Source organism: Polypterus senegalus, chromosome 4 (assembly GCF_016835505.1).
Source record: "Polypterus senegalus isolate Bchr_013 chromosome 4, ASM1683550v1, whole genome shotgun sequence".
Lineage (NCBI taxonomy): Eukaryota > Metazoa > Chordata > Cladistia > Polypteriformes > Polypteridae > Polypterus > Polypterus senegalus.
Genome location: NC_053157.1, coordinates 151389368 through 151406635, shown reverse-complemented (window position 1 = coordinate 151406635; position 17268 = coordinate 151389368). Strand labels below are relative to the sequence as shown.

General features: G+C 37.3%; 1 protein-coding gene across 3 annotated transcripts in view; it reads left to right on the top strand.

The window, feature by feature from the left end:
- The window catches only part of slc2a9l2 (solute carrier family 2 member 9, like 2), a 185525-nt gene extending 170323 nt beyond the window's left edge, over positions 1-15202 (top strand). For all 3 annotated transcript variants that reach the window (XM_039751487.1, XM_039751489.1, XM_039751488.1), the window contains one exon: positions 14778-15202. In XM_039751487.1, the coding sequence (XP_039607421.1) occupies positions 14778-15041 (264 nt within the window). In that variant the 3' untranslated portion in view covers positions 15042-15202. The remainder of the gene's footprint in view (positions 1-14777) is intronic.
- Positions 15203-17268: the final 2066 nt, after the last annotated feature.

The following is a 17268-nucleotide window of genomic DNA, read 5'->3' as shown; positions in this document are numbered from 1 at the left end:
AAGTGAAGTTATGAAAAGGCCATGTTAAAGTAATGTGTTTTCAGCAGTGTTTTAAAGTGCTCTACTGTATTAGCCTGGTAAATTCCTATTGGCAGGCTATTCCAGATTTTAGGTGCATAACAGCAGAAGGCTGTTTAGCTTTTGGAATTGTAAGGATACACTCATTTGAGGATCTAAGGTTACGATTTGGGATATAGGGTGTCAGACATTCCGATATATAAGATGGAGCGAGATTATTTAGGGCTTTATAAACTATAAGCAGAATTTTAAAGTCAATTCTGAAAGACACAGGTAACCAGTGTAGTGACATCAAAACTGGAGAAATGTGTTCAGATTTTCTTTAGGATTCTAGCAGCTGCATTCTGCACTAGTTGCGAACGATTTATGTCTTTTTTGGGTAGTAATCTAGTCGACTGAAAACAAAAGCATGAATTAATTTCTCAGCATCTTTCAATGATATAAGAGGTCTAATTTTTGCTATGTTTCTTAAGTGAAAAAATGCTGTCCTGGTGGTCAGATGAATATGAGATTTAAAATTCAGGTTACAGTCAACAGTTACCCGTAAGTTTTTTACTTCCGTCTTAACTTTTAATCCTAATGCATCAAGTAATAACCTCATTGAATCCATTATTGCCAATCACTAAAATTTCAGTTTTCTCTTTATTTAGTTTGAGAAAATTACTATTCATCCATTCAGAAATACCAGTAAGACATTGTGTTAGTGAATCGAGAGAGTCGGTGTCATCAGGTGCTATTGATAAATAGAGCTGTGTGTCATCAGCATAGCTGTGGTAGCTCACGTTGTAGCCTGAGATTATCTGACCTAACGGAAGCATATACAGTAGATTGAGAATAACAGCGGACCCAGGATAGTGGAACAGCATATAGAATATCATGTGTCTTTGATTTGTGATTACCACAACTCACAAAGAATTTTCTCCCTGCAAAGTAGGATTCAAACCAATTTAAGACACTGCCAGAGAGGCCCATCCATTGACTAAGGCGATTTCTAAGAATATTGTGATCAATGGTGTCAAATGCAGCACTCAGATCTAGGAGGATGAGAACAGAAAAATGGCCTCTGTCTGGATTTACCCGCAAGTCATTTACTACTTTAACGAGAGCAGTTTCAGTGCTGTGATTTGTTCTGAAACCTGACTGAAATTTATCAAGAATTGCATGTTTATTTAGATGGTCATTTAATTGCAAAATGACTGCCTTCTCTAGAATTTTACTTAAGGGCAGGTTAGAGATGGGTCTAAAATTTTCAAAAGAAGAGGGGTCAAGATTATTTTTCTTGAGCAGGGGTTTAACTACAGCAGTCTTAAGACAGTCTGGGAAGACCCCCGTATTTAATGACGAATTTACTATGTCAAGAATATTGTCAATTACATAACACAACACAGATTGCACTAATTTAGAATTCCAAATCAATGTGCTTGGCTAATAAGGCTGCAGCAGTAATCACCGTACTGATATAGACACACATAAAGTGGGTGACATGACAGCACAGTGGTTAGCAGCCGCTTGCTTACATCTCCATAAGGCTGGAATCCCAACCTAGGTACTTCCTTTGTTAAGTTCTCACATTCTACCCAGATCTGTATGGATGTTTCTCTGGGTATTAACAAGTTCTTTCCACGTACCATAGTTATGCATGTTATGTGAATTAGAGCGTCTAAAATTGTCAAGGGATGAGTGAGTGCACCCTGTGACAGAATGGTTCTCTGTCCATGGTTGTTTGCCATTTTGTGTACAGTACTGGCAAGATAGGCACTGACTCCATTTGGCCGTGAACTGGATAGATAAATTAGAAAGTATATGTTTATAAATAATTCTTGCAGTAATATAAAAATGATGTCTAATATAGTTGCCAAATGGTTAAAAAAAAAAAATAACATAATACTAAAATAGGCAGAATGGCAGGTAATGTATCATGAGGTGTGAAGTATAAGCAGAGGTGGTTAGTAACAAGTTACATTTACTCCGTTACATTTACTTGAGTAACTTTTTAAAAAAATTGTACTTCTAAGAGTAGTTTTACTGCACCATACTTTTTTACTTTTACTTGAATACATTTGTGAAGAAGAAACCCTACTCTTACTCCTCTACCTTGGGCAACACTGGAATCATTACTTTTTTAGATACAGTACGCTATATTTTTGCCAGAGAGAATCCGCCAGTGGATCTACTGCATGACTGTTTCACCAATCAGACGTAGCAACAATAATCACATGGCTCCTTTTCACAAATCAGATGTACCTATGCAGTCACATGACCACACACAAACTGTTGCATCCTAGTGGCACAGATTCCTCACAGACAGGGAAAGAAAGAATACTGTACATGAAAAATGAGAGCTAACTCCTGCTGAAGCTTAACTATAACTTCACTGAGTGAAGAACAATCACGTTTTAACCAAACATGCAGAGACACAGATAGTCAAGGTAAAGTGAGACTTCTTGTACGTGCACAAGCTGCCTTGTTCTAATGTTATTTTCTATCAGCTGTGCTATTTGGAGGGCAAGGGAATATGCAGTATTAAACTGTCAGTGTACAGCAGGGGTGCCCATACTGTTTTTGGCTTGCAAGCTACTTTTAAAATGACCAGGTCGAAATGATCTACCTAAACTAAAAGTGCTATATCTATACTAATAAAAGGCAAAGCCCTCACTGACTCACTCACTCACTGACTGACTCACTCACTCACTCATCACTAATTCTCCAACTTCCCGTGTAGGTAGAAGGCTGAAATTTGGCAGGCTTATTCCTTACAGCTAAGGTTAAGCAGGTTTCATTTCGAAAATCTACACGTAACAGTCATAACGGTCGACAACATCCGCCATGTTGAACTTTCTTATTTACGGCCCCATCTTTACGAAATTGGGTAGGCGGCCTCCCTGCGTTAACCGAAACCGATGTACATACTTATTTCGATGGTATGACGCCACTGTCGGCCGCCATATTGAACTTTCCAACGTCACTAATTCTCCAACTTCCCATGTAGGTAGAAGGCTGAAATTTGGCATGCTCATTCCTTACAGCTTACTTACAAAAGTTAAGCCGGTTTCATTTTGAAATTCTACGCGTAACGGTCATAACGGTCAACAATGTCCGCCATGTTGAACTTTCTTATGTATAGCCCCATCTTTACGAAATTGGGTAGGTGGCCTCCCTGCGCTAACCAAAACCGATGTATGTACTTATTTCAGTGGTATGACGCCACTGTCGGCCGCCATATTGAACTTTCCAACGTCACTAATTCTCCAACTTCCCGTGTAGGTAGAAGGCTAAAATTTGGCATGCTCATTCCTTACAGCTTACTTACAAAAGTTAAGCCGGATTCATTTTGAAATTCTACGCGTAACGGTCATAACGGTCAACAATGTCCGCCATGTTGAACTTTCTTATTTATAGCCCCATCTTCACGAAATTTGGTAGGCGGCTTCCCTGTGCTAACTGAAACCAATGTATGTACTTATTTCGGTGGTATGATGCCACTGCCATATTGAACTTTTCAACGGTCTTTGTTACTTATGGGCCCATCTTCAAGAAATTTGGTATGCGGGTTCCCAACGCTAACTGAATCCTACTTACCTCCTTCATCGTCACGCCTCCCACGTAATTGAGTGCCTGCCCATATAACGCCTTCAGTCATCAGCAATCCAATAGACACGCTGCCGCTAAATATTCGCGGGTGAAGGGCTGTGCTTATGCAAATGAAGATGAGATGGTCAGGGATAGACTAGTGTTTGGCACAAACTCAGCAAAACTGCGAGAGAAACGTTTAAGTGCCGGGTCTTAGCTAACATTAAATAAAGCCGTGGACATCGCAAGATCGCACGAGATAGCACAAGCACAGCTGAGAACCTTCAATGCATGTACTCCGAGCAGCTCACGTGAACTGATTGTGAACGCAGTACACAGAGAACAAGCAAGACCTCCAAAGAGCGTGGAGACTTTTGATCACGTGAACATGTCAGCAAAAAGTGCCGTCTCCTGCCCTTCAAAAATACTATAAAGGTCGAGCAGCCGGTGCGCGTGTGTAGCTGTGCCGGCCTTTGAGACGCTGACTGCGCTTCTGCCTTAAGTGAAAGTATGCACTTTTAATTTTTTCCTCCTTCACATGAGCTATAGTCCAGACAACTGCAAACACGGGATCCCTTTTCTAGACCGTGGCAAACTAATATTAAGGCGCTTCGCACTTTCTTTTGCACGTATACGATTATGAGGTCGCGGAAGACACGCACAGGGGTGGAGGACCGACAGTGCCATCCCGGCCAGTTAATGGCAGGGCCGTCTCTCCAGTCTACACGAGACCCACCGTGACGGTCCCCAAAAGGCGCTCATATCGTCAGCGAAGACGTCTCTCTACACTATATAAAACAAAAAGGCAAGTTTCCTTTCTTTACACCTTTTTTCCTTTTATCCCAAACCAAAGCCTTTCTCTCTTAACACTGCAGAGGACACAAAACTAATTTTCTTTAATTGCTGGTAATGCCGGTAAGGCACATTACCACAGGCAGAAATTTGGACGTTCACATAGAAAATGTAATTTCTATACCACAGCCGTCGTGCAGCGCCTTTCAAAAGGGATCTACTACCTAGAGATGATCCATATACATTTTAGCTGCTATTAGTACTACTTACCTGTTGTGTTATACCGTCTTTAAAATGTAGTTTACCCGAAACCACTCCAGTAGTGCTCAATGTATCTTTACTTCTAGACTACATTTTCTTTTTTTCCCTTGCACTCAGTGAGCAAAGCCAATGGGTAATCAGCTACATATATATATACACACAGACACACATATTATATATATATTTATATATATATTATATTATATATATATATATATATATACACACACACACATATAGACACATACATATATATGTGTGTGTGTGTATATATATATATATATGTATATGTATGTGTGTGTGTATATGTATGTGTATATATGTAGATGTGTGTGTATATTTATATATATATTTGTGTGTGTAAATATGTATATGTGTATATGTAGATATTTATGTATATGTATATATGTATGTGTATATGTGTATATATATGTTTATGTGTGTGTGTGTGTATATATATATATATATATATATACTGAGTATACTTTATACATAAAATATATGTTGTTGTACCTTGCATAACTGAATAACCCTTATGGCACAATAACAATTCAATACATTTATGGTCACTATAGTATTTGGATTTAATAATCTTCTTGTGGGAAAAGGCTGACTCGCATAAATAAGTAGAGCCGAATAATGAAGTCAAGGAGGTAGCACATTTCCTCATGTTTGGGTACTTTTCCTCTGTGAGTAATTTCCAAATCTATCCATGAGCCCCATACTTCAGCTGAATGCCATCCTGTAGTGTCTCATCCTCCACTGAATAGGGGTTTTAGGTAAAACAGTGTTGCAATTTTTGATGCGGGTGAATCACCCTCAACATATTCTCTAAATGGATAGTACTTAAATGTAGCGATTGGCTCAAGTAAAGCTGAGTCTTGAAACTATCTGTCAAAATCTGCCAGACAATTTTCAATCTGCTCTGTGTAGTGAATGCTGTCAAGTTTTGCATACAGTACAGGACAAAAGTTTGGACACACCTCCTCATTCAATGTGTTTTCTTTATTTTCATGACCATTTACATTGGTAGATTCTCACTGAAGGCATCAAAACTACTTGGTCAAATAGCACTTACACAGCCTGGAGGTGTGTGTGGGGTCATTGTCCTGTTGAAAAATAAATGATCGTCCAACTAACCTGACTTCTGCACAACACAACTGCTGGTTACAACGAGAATCAATGATATACTGTATGGAATAAGTTACTAAGTGTGTCATAGATTGTAGTAAAATCTTCTAACATAACATTCTGTTCAGTAATAAGTGGAATCCTTCTTGGATACCTCTCCCTAATAGTGAGTTTACTCGCGGTCATTGTCCTGTTGAAAAATAAATGATCGTCCAACTAACCTGACTTCTGCACAACACAACTGCTGGTCCCAACCCCAATGATAAAGCAAGAAATTCCACTAAATAACCCTGATATGGCACACCTGTGAAGTGAAAACCATTTCAGGTGACTACCTGTTGAAGCTCATTGAGAGAATGCCAAAAGTGTGCAAAGCAGTAATCAGAGCAAAGGGTGGCTATTTTGAAGAAACTAGAATATAAAACATGTTTTCAGTTATTTCACCTTTTTTGTTAAGTACATAACTCCACATGTGTTCATTCATAGTTTTGATGCCTTCAGTGAGAATCTACCAATGTAAATGGTCATGAAAATAAAGAAAACACATTGAATGAGAGGGTGTGTCCAAACTTTTGGCCTGTACTGTACACCTTCCATTGCGTCTCCAGCTCTGACACGAGGTTTTGGATGTTCCCCAAATCAAGGCGCTGCAGCTTTGAGGACAGATGTTGCATTTTTCATTTGAAAGCATTAACTGAGCTAATCATATTGACCATGGTTTTCTCTTTTCCTTGCAGCTGTAAATTAAGCTCATTCAACATGTTGGTCAGATCGGAAAGAAAATCTGATTCTAGAACTAGACTGTCCAGATGAATGTTACAATCCCTGAGGATTAGAAATGGACTGTCATCATCTGGAATAGATGAGAGCAGCACATGTGCTGTGAGGACATAGTGTAGGAGTTGAACCTTTTCAGTTTATTTAGATAATAAGAGGTAACATGATCGAAGTATTTAAAATTATGAAATGAATTATTACAGTGGATCCCAGCTGTTATTTTAAAATGAGATTTTCAACTTCATACAAGGTCAAAGATAAAAACTTGCCAAAGGAAATTTTTGCACGAACATTAGAATGTTTTTCTTTACAACGAGAATCAATGATATACTGTATGGAATAAGTTACTAAGTGTGTCATAGATTGTAGTAAAATCTTCTAACATAACATTCTGTTCAGTAATAAGTGGAATCCTTCTTGGATACCTCTCCCTAATAGTGAGTTTACTCGCAGACTATGCTGACTTCTTTGAAACATGGATTCTAAAAGGTGTCAAATACACCTAATGTTCACGTAAATGTGTTCTGAAGTTATCACAAAGCAGCTTCAAATAGCTCATTTCATCTCATTCTATAGATAGTTAACAATATTGAATCAGATGACTATAATTTTCATTATATTCCAGCTCTACCATCAGAGTCATGTGCAACCAAGATTTATCACACTAGGAAATTTATTTTCAATTTTCCAGTGTTTATTTTTGAAATACAGTGATCCCTCGCTGTATCGCGCTTCGACTATCGCGGCTTCACTCCATCGTGGATTTTAAATGTAAGCATATCTAAATATATATCACAGATTTTTCGCTGGTTCGCAGATTTCTGCGAACAATGGGTCTTTTAATTTATGGTCCCCAGTTTGTTTGCCCAGTTGATTTCATACAAGGGACGCTATTGGTGGATGGCTTAGAAGCTACCCAATCAGAGCATGTATTACATATTAAATAAAACTCCTCAATGATATACAATATGCTTCCCGCGTGGTGCTTGATTGTTTGCTTTTCTCTGTCTCTCTCACTCTCTCTGCCTGGGGGGTGTGAGCAGAGGGGCTGTTTGCACAGAGGCTGTTTGCCTAGAGGATACGGACGCTCCTCTAAAAATGCCGCTTTATCGCGGTGCTTCGGCATACTTAAAAGCCCAAAAGCACATATTGATTTTTTGATTGTTTGCTTTTCTTGCGCTCTCTCTCTCTCTCTCTCTCTCTGACATTCTCTGCTCCTGACATGCATTCTTTGAAGAGGAAGATATGTTTGCATTCTTTTAATTGTAAGAAAGAACTGTCATCTACAGTATGTCTTGTCATGGAGCACAGTTTAAACTTTTGACTAAAGGGTGTTATTACATGTCCAGAGGGCTCTAATAATGTTAACAGTATGGGAGAGTTTATAAGGGCTTAAAATATATAAAAATAACCATACAAACATATGGTTTCTACATCACGGATTTTCATCTATCGTGGGGGGTTCTGGAACGCAACCCCCACAATCGAGGAGGGATTACTGTAACTGAAAATTATTATAATATTTTATGGCTACATGCAACTGTGAATTGCATTAAGTGGGTCAGAAAATGTCATGTCATTTTTTGATTTGAAAACATAATGCATATCTTAATGCATATCACTGTCAAAGGGGTGGCTACTGGTTTTAAGTACGCTTAAATAAATTTCATGAGTAAAAACAGTTGTTTTTGTGAACATTTATGTTTACTGTAATTGACTCATGCTCATGAAGGGTTGGATCCTGTCTTACAATGCTGCCAGAATATGCTTGGGTATTTGCAAAAAAGAATTGGATTAAGCGGGTTTGAAATGGATGGGTGGATGAATGGATATATATCGTTTATATCAAAATATGTAGCCCACTTATACTGATAATATAAAGGGACTTGGGAAAATATGCTTACAAAGATAGTTAGCAATTTCATACATTACTGAAGAATCTAGTGTCAAAATATGTGAAACTGGTCATGGAGTATTCCAGTGGCTGCTGGTTTCTTTTATAGCCAGATTTTTTTATTTTGTTTGTTTCTACTGCTGATAAATGAAACTCTCATTGCAGTATTTAGGTATTACCAGTAATGAGTGCATATTTCACTATACAGTTGAGAAATTTGCTAATTGTTTTAATACCCTTTAATCCACAGACTTTTACTTATGCTACACATTTTTAATTTATTGAACTCATCATCTAAAAGATTCAGAGTTTCTCATTTTTTTCTGTTTTTTTAACAATGGTCAATTAAAAAAATATGTGCAAATAACAAGGTATTGTTGCCAGTAGCTGACTGCTTCTTTTTTTATTAAGCTTCTAACTAAAAGACATTCTGCAGTAACAGCAAAGATTAGATTCTAATCTGTCTAGTAAAGATTGAAATGTACAATGTATATGTTTAGATCAAAATATTTTGTGGAACAATATACTGTTTGCATTTGTTTAGGATAGTGAGTTGTTTGGTCAAACTTCTGTATGAATAGCTTTCAGTAGCTCACAAAATAGTTTTCATGAATTGTTCAACAGGTATCATAATTCTTAAACTTCTGTTTCAGGCTGGGATGGTGTTGCCCTGTTTTTCATATGTTTGTCCTACTTCAGTCCAAGGTTTAGGCTGATTGTGTCTTGTAATACTCTTGGATTTTTCATGTCTTGTTTGAGATGCTGCTGGGAAAAATTCCATCTCCATGCTTCACAAAGCAGGCTCCAAAAATATATGGGAAAAAGCATATGAAATAAACAGCCTGACAAGGTGCTGATAACACTATAAAATATAATGTGCTCCATAGCCAACATTTTGCTGATAGGAATTTATATCACTGACTCTTTGGTATATATATATATTTAATTTCCTTTTCCCTTCACAATCTTTCATTGGTAGCTATTAATACACTTTCAGGCAGTTTAAAGAAGTGTCAGAGCTATATTTGTGCTTTCATCGTGTGTGCAGTAATGCTTCAGTGTGATTTATTATCCTGAGAGCAGAAATACAATTCAATTTTAAAAATTAGCTTCTGTGACTGGTTGTTGAGCAGGCCCAGGGTTTGCCCAAGGTAAACTTCTAGATATAGAAAAAAAACCTATATGTGAAAAAAGAACTCAAACAAAAAACACATGTAGACTGATTGGGTGTACTCCCATGCTCCCTCCATAATCCTCATGAGTGTAAAAAAGCTGGTCAACTGTTCTACAGCTTGGATGAAATTCACATTGCTCCCCCTGAATCTGAGGTTCTATGACTGCGCATAGTCTCCTTTCTAAAACCCTAGTGTAAACTTTCTCAGGGAGGCTGAGGAGTGTGATTGCTCTATAGGTGGAGGACACCCTCCAGTCCACCATTTTAAAGATGGGGACAACAACCCAAGTCTGACACTCCAGGGGCACTGCTTCCGATGACCACAAAACCCTGAAAAGATATGTCAGCCATGACAGTCCAACAATGTATAGAGCCTTCAGCATTTCTGAGTGGATCCAGAGTTGCTTAACTACCTCAGTGCCTTTCCTCCGTGAAATGGGTGTTGATCCCCTATCAGCTTCTGGTCCTACCTCATCCACATAGGGCACGTCTATCAGGTTCAGGAGCTCCTCAAATTACCCCTTCCTTTGCCAGAGTGCATCCTTAGTCCAGGTAAGCATTTCTCCACCTTTGCTGAGAATGGCATGGACAGAATGCTGAGACGCAGCTATGTCCAGTTCGGTGGCCTTAGAATTGTGTCACTATATTTTACAGATGAAGTGGTCCTTTTGGCTTCATCGGGTTGTGAACTTCAGCATGCATTGGAAAGGTTTGTGACCGAGTGTGAATTGGCAGGGATGAGGATCAAGCACCTCCAGTTTGAGTCTATGGTCTTAACTGGGAAAAGGGTGGACTGTCCTTTCTGAGTGAAGGGGAGTTATTGCCTCAAATGGAGTTTAAGTATCTCAGGATTTTGTTTATGATTAAGGGGAAAAGGGATGGTAAGATTGACAGATGTATTGGAGCGGCAAATGCAGTTATGCGGTTGCTATACAAACCTGTTGTTGTTTAGGCAAAGCTCTCGGTTTATCAGTCAAGCTACTTGCTTACTGTCACCTATGGTCATGAGTTCTGGGTAATGATTGAAAGGATGAGATTATGGTTACAAGCAGCCAAAATGAGCTTTCTTTGCAAGGTGGCTGGCCCCTCCCTTTCAGATAGGGTGAGAAGCATAGACATCCAAGAGAGGCCGGGAGTAAAGCTACTGACCCATCCATATTGAGAGGGGGCCATTTGAGGTGGTTCAGGCATCTCATATGGATAGGAGGAGACCCCGGGGAAGACCCAAGGCTCACTGGGATTATTATATCTCCCAGATAGCCTGGGAGTGCCTTGGGATCACACATTATGAGTTGGCAAGGATGACTGGGGAAAGGAACATATAGACCTCACTGCTAAGACTATTGTCCCCTTGACCCATTCCTGGATAAGTGCTGGAAAATGAATGAATGAATGTTGTATTAGTTATGCTATCTGTGCCCTTTTGCTTCATGTTTGTTTAGGGTGAGAAGCAGAAAGTAGCTAACTTATCACTTATCTACTCTTCTTATCTATGATTCTTTTATAATTAAGAGCCATACCACTTTTTATGTTTATATTTATTTAGTTTATTGAAGTGAAGAATTATTAGAAATGGGTAAAATATAAGTTGGCAACTAGTTATCATGCAATGTGTGGCATAGTGAACTTTACTGTATCCGTGTTGCACTGTACAAGCAGGGAGTGCAGTTTGATGGCTAAGGTATTGGCATGATACCCTAAGGCTGTCAGTTCAGCTTCTCAGCTTTGAGAAAACCACTTTACCTACCTGGGCCCTAATTAGGCTGGAGCTGTTTAAGTGTAAAATGCCTTCTGATTGTGTTTGTCATGGAAAGGCACAAAGAGTATGATTTTTGTTAACGTGTCATTTCATAATAAAAAAAATTGCATTTACTGTTACTGCTGTAATGGAACAGATTAACTACATAAAAACAGTTGAAACCAACCAGGAGAAATTCAAGACATTTTTTTGAATAGTTATTAAACATGGTTGTTCTAGCATGCTAAATTATTTGATATTTCTTATTGAAGGTGTACTTATACAGTATAAAATTAATCTTACAAGAAGAGATTTTGATAACAGTTTAGGCCACTATTATAAACATCTTTTAATAGTCTTAATTTTATATAATTTATTAAACCGTTTTAAAAATATCAAACAAGAATGACAAAAGGAGTCATACTTTTAATAACAACTTATTATTATTAATATCACTGTTAAAAATATTTATAAATGGCTAATAGCCACTTTATCATGGATACCAAAAGGGTGACCAATATTTCTAACCTTCAAAAAACCCTCAAGCTAAATCTTATTAATATAACCCTCAAGCTAAATCTTATTAATATAATTAAGTATACATTTATACGTACAGCAGTTTATCCTAACCTGTAATCATTTTTCATCATTATGTAAAAAACATTACATGAAATAATAATTTCATGCATCTCATACTTCAAAAATTAAAACCTTATTTTATAAGAATCGCTGTAGGTCCATAAACATAACAAAAATAAACTCTGTTGTTCTAAGAAAAAGAAAATGTGATTATGTTTTTTTATTTATTTTTGAAGGAATTTATGAGTTCTGCTAAATATGTACATTAGCAGATCTATACCATGAAAATTAAATTATATTAAGATTTTACTCATTTAATAGCTTCCTTCAAATTTGAGGGAGTGTGATGTTTCGCAGACAAATAAAGCAAAATATTTAAAACAATACTGTGACATTGTTTTGATTTGTAAACTCTGTAATTAATCTGCAAGTAAAATAATGCATAAATTACATCATATAATGTATCCATATTGAATACCTTCTGTTTATAAAGAGAAGTTTAATGAGTTAATTTGTTTTCAGCCTATCACTTTTAAGTGGGTAATGGAATGCAGGTTCTCAGAGGACAGTTGTTATCAGCAGAGGTTATAAATGGGAAGTGACTGAAAACCTTATCACGTACCTTGTACAAGACTAGGGAATATAAAAGGATAAAAAGAAAATGAGCAGACTGTCTGGAGAGACTTGTGCTGCAATAAGTCTCTTATGTAGACAAACACTTGCATTTGTAAAAACTTTTCAAATTGAGATTTAGATGTGTTTAATGAGCTTTAAATTAAGTTCATGAAATAAATTCACATTTGTGGTTCATAGGTAAAGAAAAGAATTGCAATGATATGATGAATAACTCTGTTTCAAATTATAGTTATTCTAGGTGACCTTTTAACATTGAAGAGATTAATTTATTACTAAGTAATTGTATTGAAAGCTAAAGTTCTAGTAATATAACTATCTTTCTTGAATCTTATGCTTCATGATTACAGCCTTTTATGACCTACTGGGAAAAGGATACTATCTCTAGGTACAGGTACACAATTTTTGCACATTTTGAGTGTATTCAAAATGAAATCCATTTAACACTTGATGACATTAACTTATGCCCTGCTCCAGTGTTGGGCACATATGTGAAAGACTAGCATTTTGTTCTGTATCAGCACATATAGTACCTGATTTAAGGTTGGTACTGAATACCGATACTGAAAACATTGATAACTTCAATGATGGGTGTGTGTCTGTGTGTCACAATTTCTTTAGGATGGCCTAGAGCTAAAATGGCTGGACGGAAAAATACAAAACTTGAAAATTAAGGCTGTTACGAGACTATGGTGTGCTGATTAGTTTTGGAGCCAAATTGTGCAGGAGGCACTCTAGATGAACTCTCAAATACCATAATTCTGCAAATAATTATAAATTCTTCTTGTCAATTGCTATCATAATGACCTATTTTATGTTCAGAAAGATCAGCATCAGAGCAGTAAATAATTACTGAAATATTATAGATTAGTTTGGGTAACTTGGTTCCTAGGGCAACTGCCTACTGATGCTCATATCCTAATTTTTTCCTTTACAAATTTGTGTTCATTTTTTAAACTTCCAAATTTAAGTACAAGTTAATCCAGAAAGACATTGTGCACTTTTGACCTAAATTCAGTCTTACACGAAGCTTCCTGACAAATTGTCAAGATTGTAAATAAAATGTGTAATTGTACAGGCAGAAAAAAAATTATCATTTGCATAGAGCTAGAGGTTTGATACCGCCTTCTGTTTTACTCCAAATTATTTATTTTGTAACACTTTATTTTGTATATATTCTGATATATGTGAAATATTCAGTAGTAAAACATTCAACAAGACAAACAAAAATACTCGGCAGAATCAAAGAAGGATCTATCTTTGTGCCTCAGGATTTAATCAGAAATAGACTTTTAAAATATAAATATAACTGTTTCCTCTACAGAATAACTTCAAAATTGGTAGAGACCATCTTGATTTCACTTTTTTGTGTGGGTTTGAGCAAATCCAAAAGAACCAATATTGAGTTATTTACACAATTACACAATCTGCCCCAACATTAAAACCACTGACAGGTGAAATGAATAACATTGATTATGTTGTTATAATGGCAGTTGTCAAAGGGTGAGATATATTAGGCAGCAAGTGAACAAATGATTCTTGAAGATGATATGTAGTTAGCAGAAAAAATAGGGAAGCGTAAGGATCTGAGGGAATTTGACAAGGGTTAAATTGTGATGGCTAGACACAAACAGCAGGTCTTGTGGGGTGTTCCCAGTATGCAGTGATTAGTACCTATCAAAAGTGGTCCAAGGAAGGACAACTGGAATACCAATTTCCAGTTTAATTTCAAATCTAGGAAATAGTACTGGTGCCAGTAATCTTTTAGTTTATGCAAATGATTCAAATAAAAAAGTAGCAAACATACTAGCTAACTTGCACATAGCTCTGGTGCATTGGTGTATACATTACCTTAGTGTCAGCAAAATCGTTATACATGGATCAACACAGAATGCACATGTGGGAACATTTTTGAAAGCTTATTATAAATGACTGCAAAATTGTATATATTGGAAGTATAAATACTTGTTAAATTTAAAATTGTACAGCTATAAAGTGTACATTGTAAAAAGAAGTGTTATCACTGAAAGAAATATAAGTCCATACATTACGTTACCAAGTATTGTTTTAGATTATAGCATTAAGGACCCCTTTAAATCTTTACTTTATTTTTTACAAAAGTAATGTGAATAGGAATTTATAGGGAAATATATAAGACCAAAAGGCCTGTCCTTATCAAAACTCATATCCCTATGTTGTTTTATCCACAGGAAGCATTTGGTGCCTTCTGCTTTTTATTTTTTGCTGCTATCTGCCTGGCAGGAGCCATGTTTCTCTTTTTTGTCCTACCTGAGACCAAAAACAAGACATTTGTTGAAATCAGTCAATCATTTTCAAAAATCAATAAAGTGGCTGTTTGTGCAACACAAGAGGAAATGGAATGGGTTGGTGTAACAAATATCAAAGAAGATGAGACACCGAAAATCACCATCAAAAAAGCTAGCATTGTTATAGAAATGGAAAGCACTTTTTGACAATTTTTAATTGGTAAAAGATTAGCATTTTTACCTTTACAATTAAGCTGTCTGTGGACTAGTTCAAAGATGATTGTTCTTAATTCAAACGTATTTCTGAAAAACTTTCATGATGAAGATATTTAACACTAGAATTACCAGAGCCTACGAAAAAACTTGTAATTCCGTCCCACCTTAAATCCTTCTTAAATCCCTTCACACCTCTCCGCCAGCGCCCTTTGTCTTCTAAATGTGCTGATAAAGAGAAGCTAGGAGCAGCCGGCTATTCCATCCCCCCACCAATTTAGAACGTGCACGAACTTCAACTTGATTGAGTATCTGGGAGTGAAGTGGAGTTTTAGAGTGGAAATAATAGATCGTTGTTTGGAACACACGCATTTCATGTCTGTTCCGTTTCTACAGTAATCTGTGTCAACACATTGTTAAAACAGAAACTTTTTTATATTCTAGTAGTAGATGACAAAATGTAGGCATAAACTATATAATGTATGAAGCCTGAAGTCCAAATAGCAAAGAAACATTTTCACAAGAATAACACAATTGCACTTTTATTCAAAATATAACTGCAGAAACAAAAGCCGCCTTAACATGCGACATTGACACCAGTTTATTGTAACTGCCTCCGTGGTTCAATAGACTCAGCCCCCGCTTGGGAATCAAGAGGTCACGAGTTCGATCCTGCGCCCTTCCGTTTTGAGAAGTAAACTGCTCTTAGTCTTACTGTTTTAGAATAAAAGCATACATTTGATTTCAGTCTGTAACAGCCGGTGCAATTTATGATCCTTGTAAAGGTTAGCTTTTTTTTTATTCACTTTTCATTCTCTCAGTCGCGTTCAGAATCAATCCATACAACCCCATCTGACACGGCTGTTTTCACTAAAGACGCTTATAGCTCTGCAGTGTACCACGATGCATACTAACGCCCCCACCCCGGTTCTGACACACAAACGCTGGGAAGCTGCCTTCTTCGTATCTCACCGTCACTTGCTTTTCTTTTTTTCAGTTTTATTGAGTGTTCCTGCCAGTCCCCGCATGTTGCTGTATGCTTTTCTTTTGTACTCCAGGACATGCAGAGGAAAGAATGGTAAAACCAGTAACTTCGGCGCTATATGCAATCATCAGACACTCCCCATCTGCCCGTGTCGTTCAAACACAGGAACATATATTGGTGTAAAAGTGCACTTTTATTCAAGTGCACTTTTTCCATCGCCTTTTCCTGTAAGAAGCAATGTACACACTTCTCTCTATGCTGTGGTTTCTATTACACACCTGAAAGAAAGAGACAATACATGTGAAAATATCCAGCATACAGCAACATGCGGGACTGGCAGGAACACTCAATAAAACTGAATAAAAAGAAAATCAAGTGACGGTGAGATACGAAGAAGGCAGCTTCGCCAGCGCCTGTGTGTCAGAACCGGGTGTTAGTATGCATCGTGGTACAACGCAGAGCTATAGCGCGTCTGTATTCTGTTTCTTTTGTACTCCAGGGCATGCAGAGGAGAGAATAGTAAAGAGCAGTAAGTTCGGCGCTATATGCAATCATCAGACACTCCCCATCTGCCCGTTGTTTTGTTATACTTTTCAATACTTTTTATACTGCTCAAACGGGCATGCTCAAAAAATACACGTGTAATGCCACGAAAAGTGCACGCAGACACTTCATTTCGCAAACAAAACAAGTGCACTTTTATTCAAAACTACCTGTATAACCGAAGAAAAAGAAAGCAAGTTACAGTAGGCGATTGATACGACAGCTTGCATGGTGCAATGCTAAGAAGTGCAGATTTTCATTCCGTGCTATATAAAATCATCACATTCAAATATTAACAGTTCCCACACACCCAAGGACCGTCCTTCCTACATTTACGACACGTGTACTTGTTGCCGTGTACACACCTCTCTGTGCTATGGTTTCTATTACACTGAATGAGCACCTGACACTGTACTTTCTTCCCTGGGGAAGGTCCCATCAGAGAATTTCCAGTTCCTGCATAAATTCACACCCGATCTGACGCTGTTCGTTTTCAAATAATATTGCATTAGTGCGATTATATTTTCACATATATTGTCTCTTTCTTTCAGGTGTGTAATAGAAACCACAGCATAGAGAGAAGTGTGTACATTGCTTCTTACAGGAAAAGGCGATGGAAAAAGTGCACTTGAATAAAAGTGCACTTTTGTTATACTTTTACACCAATATATGTTCCTGTGTTTGAACGACACG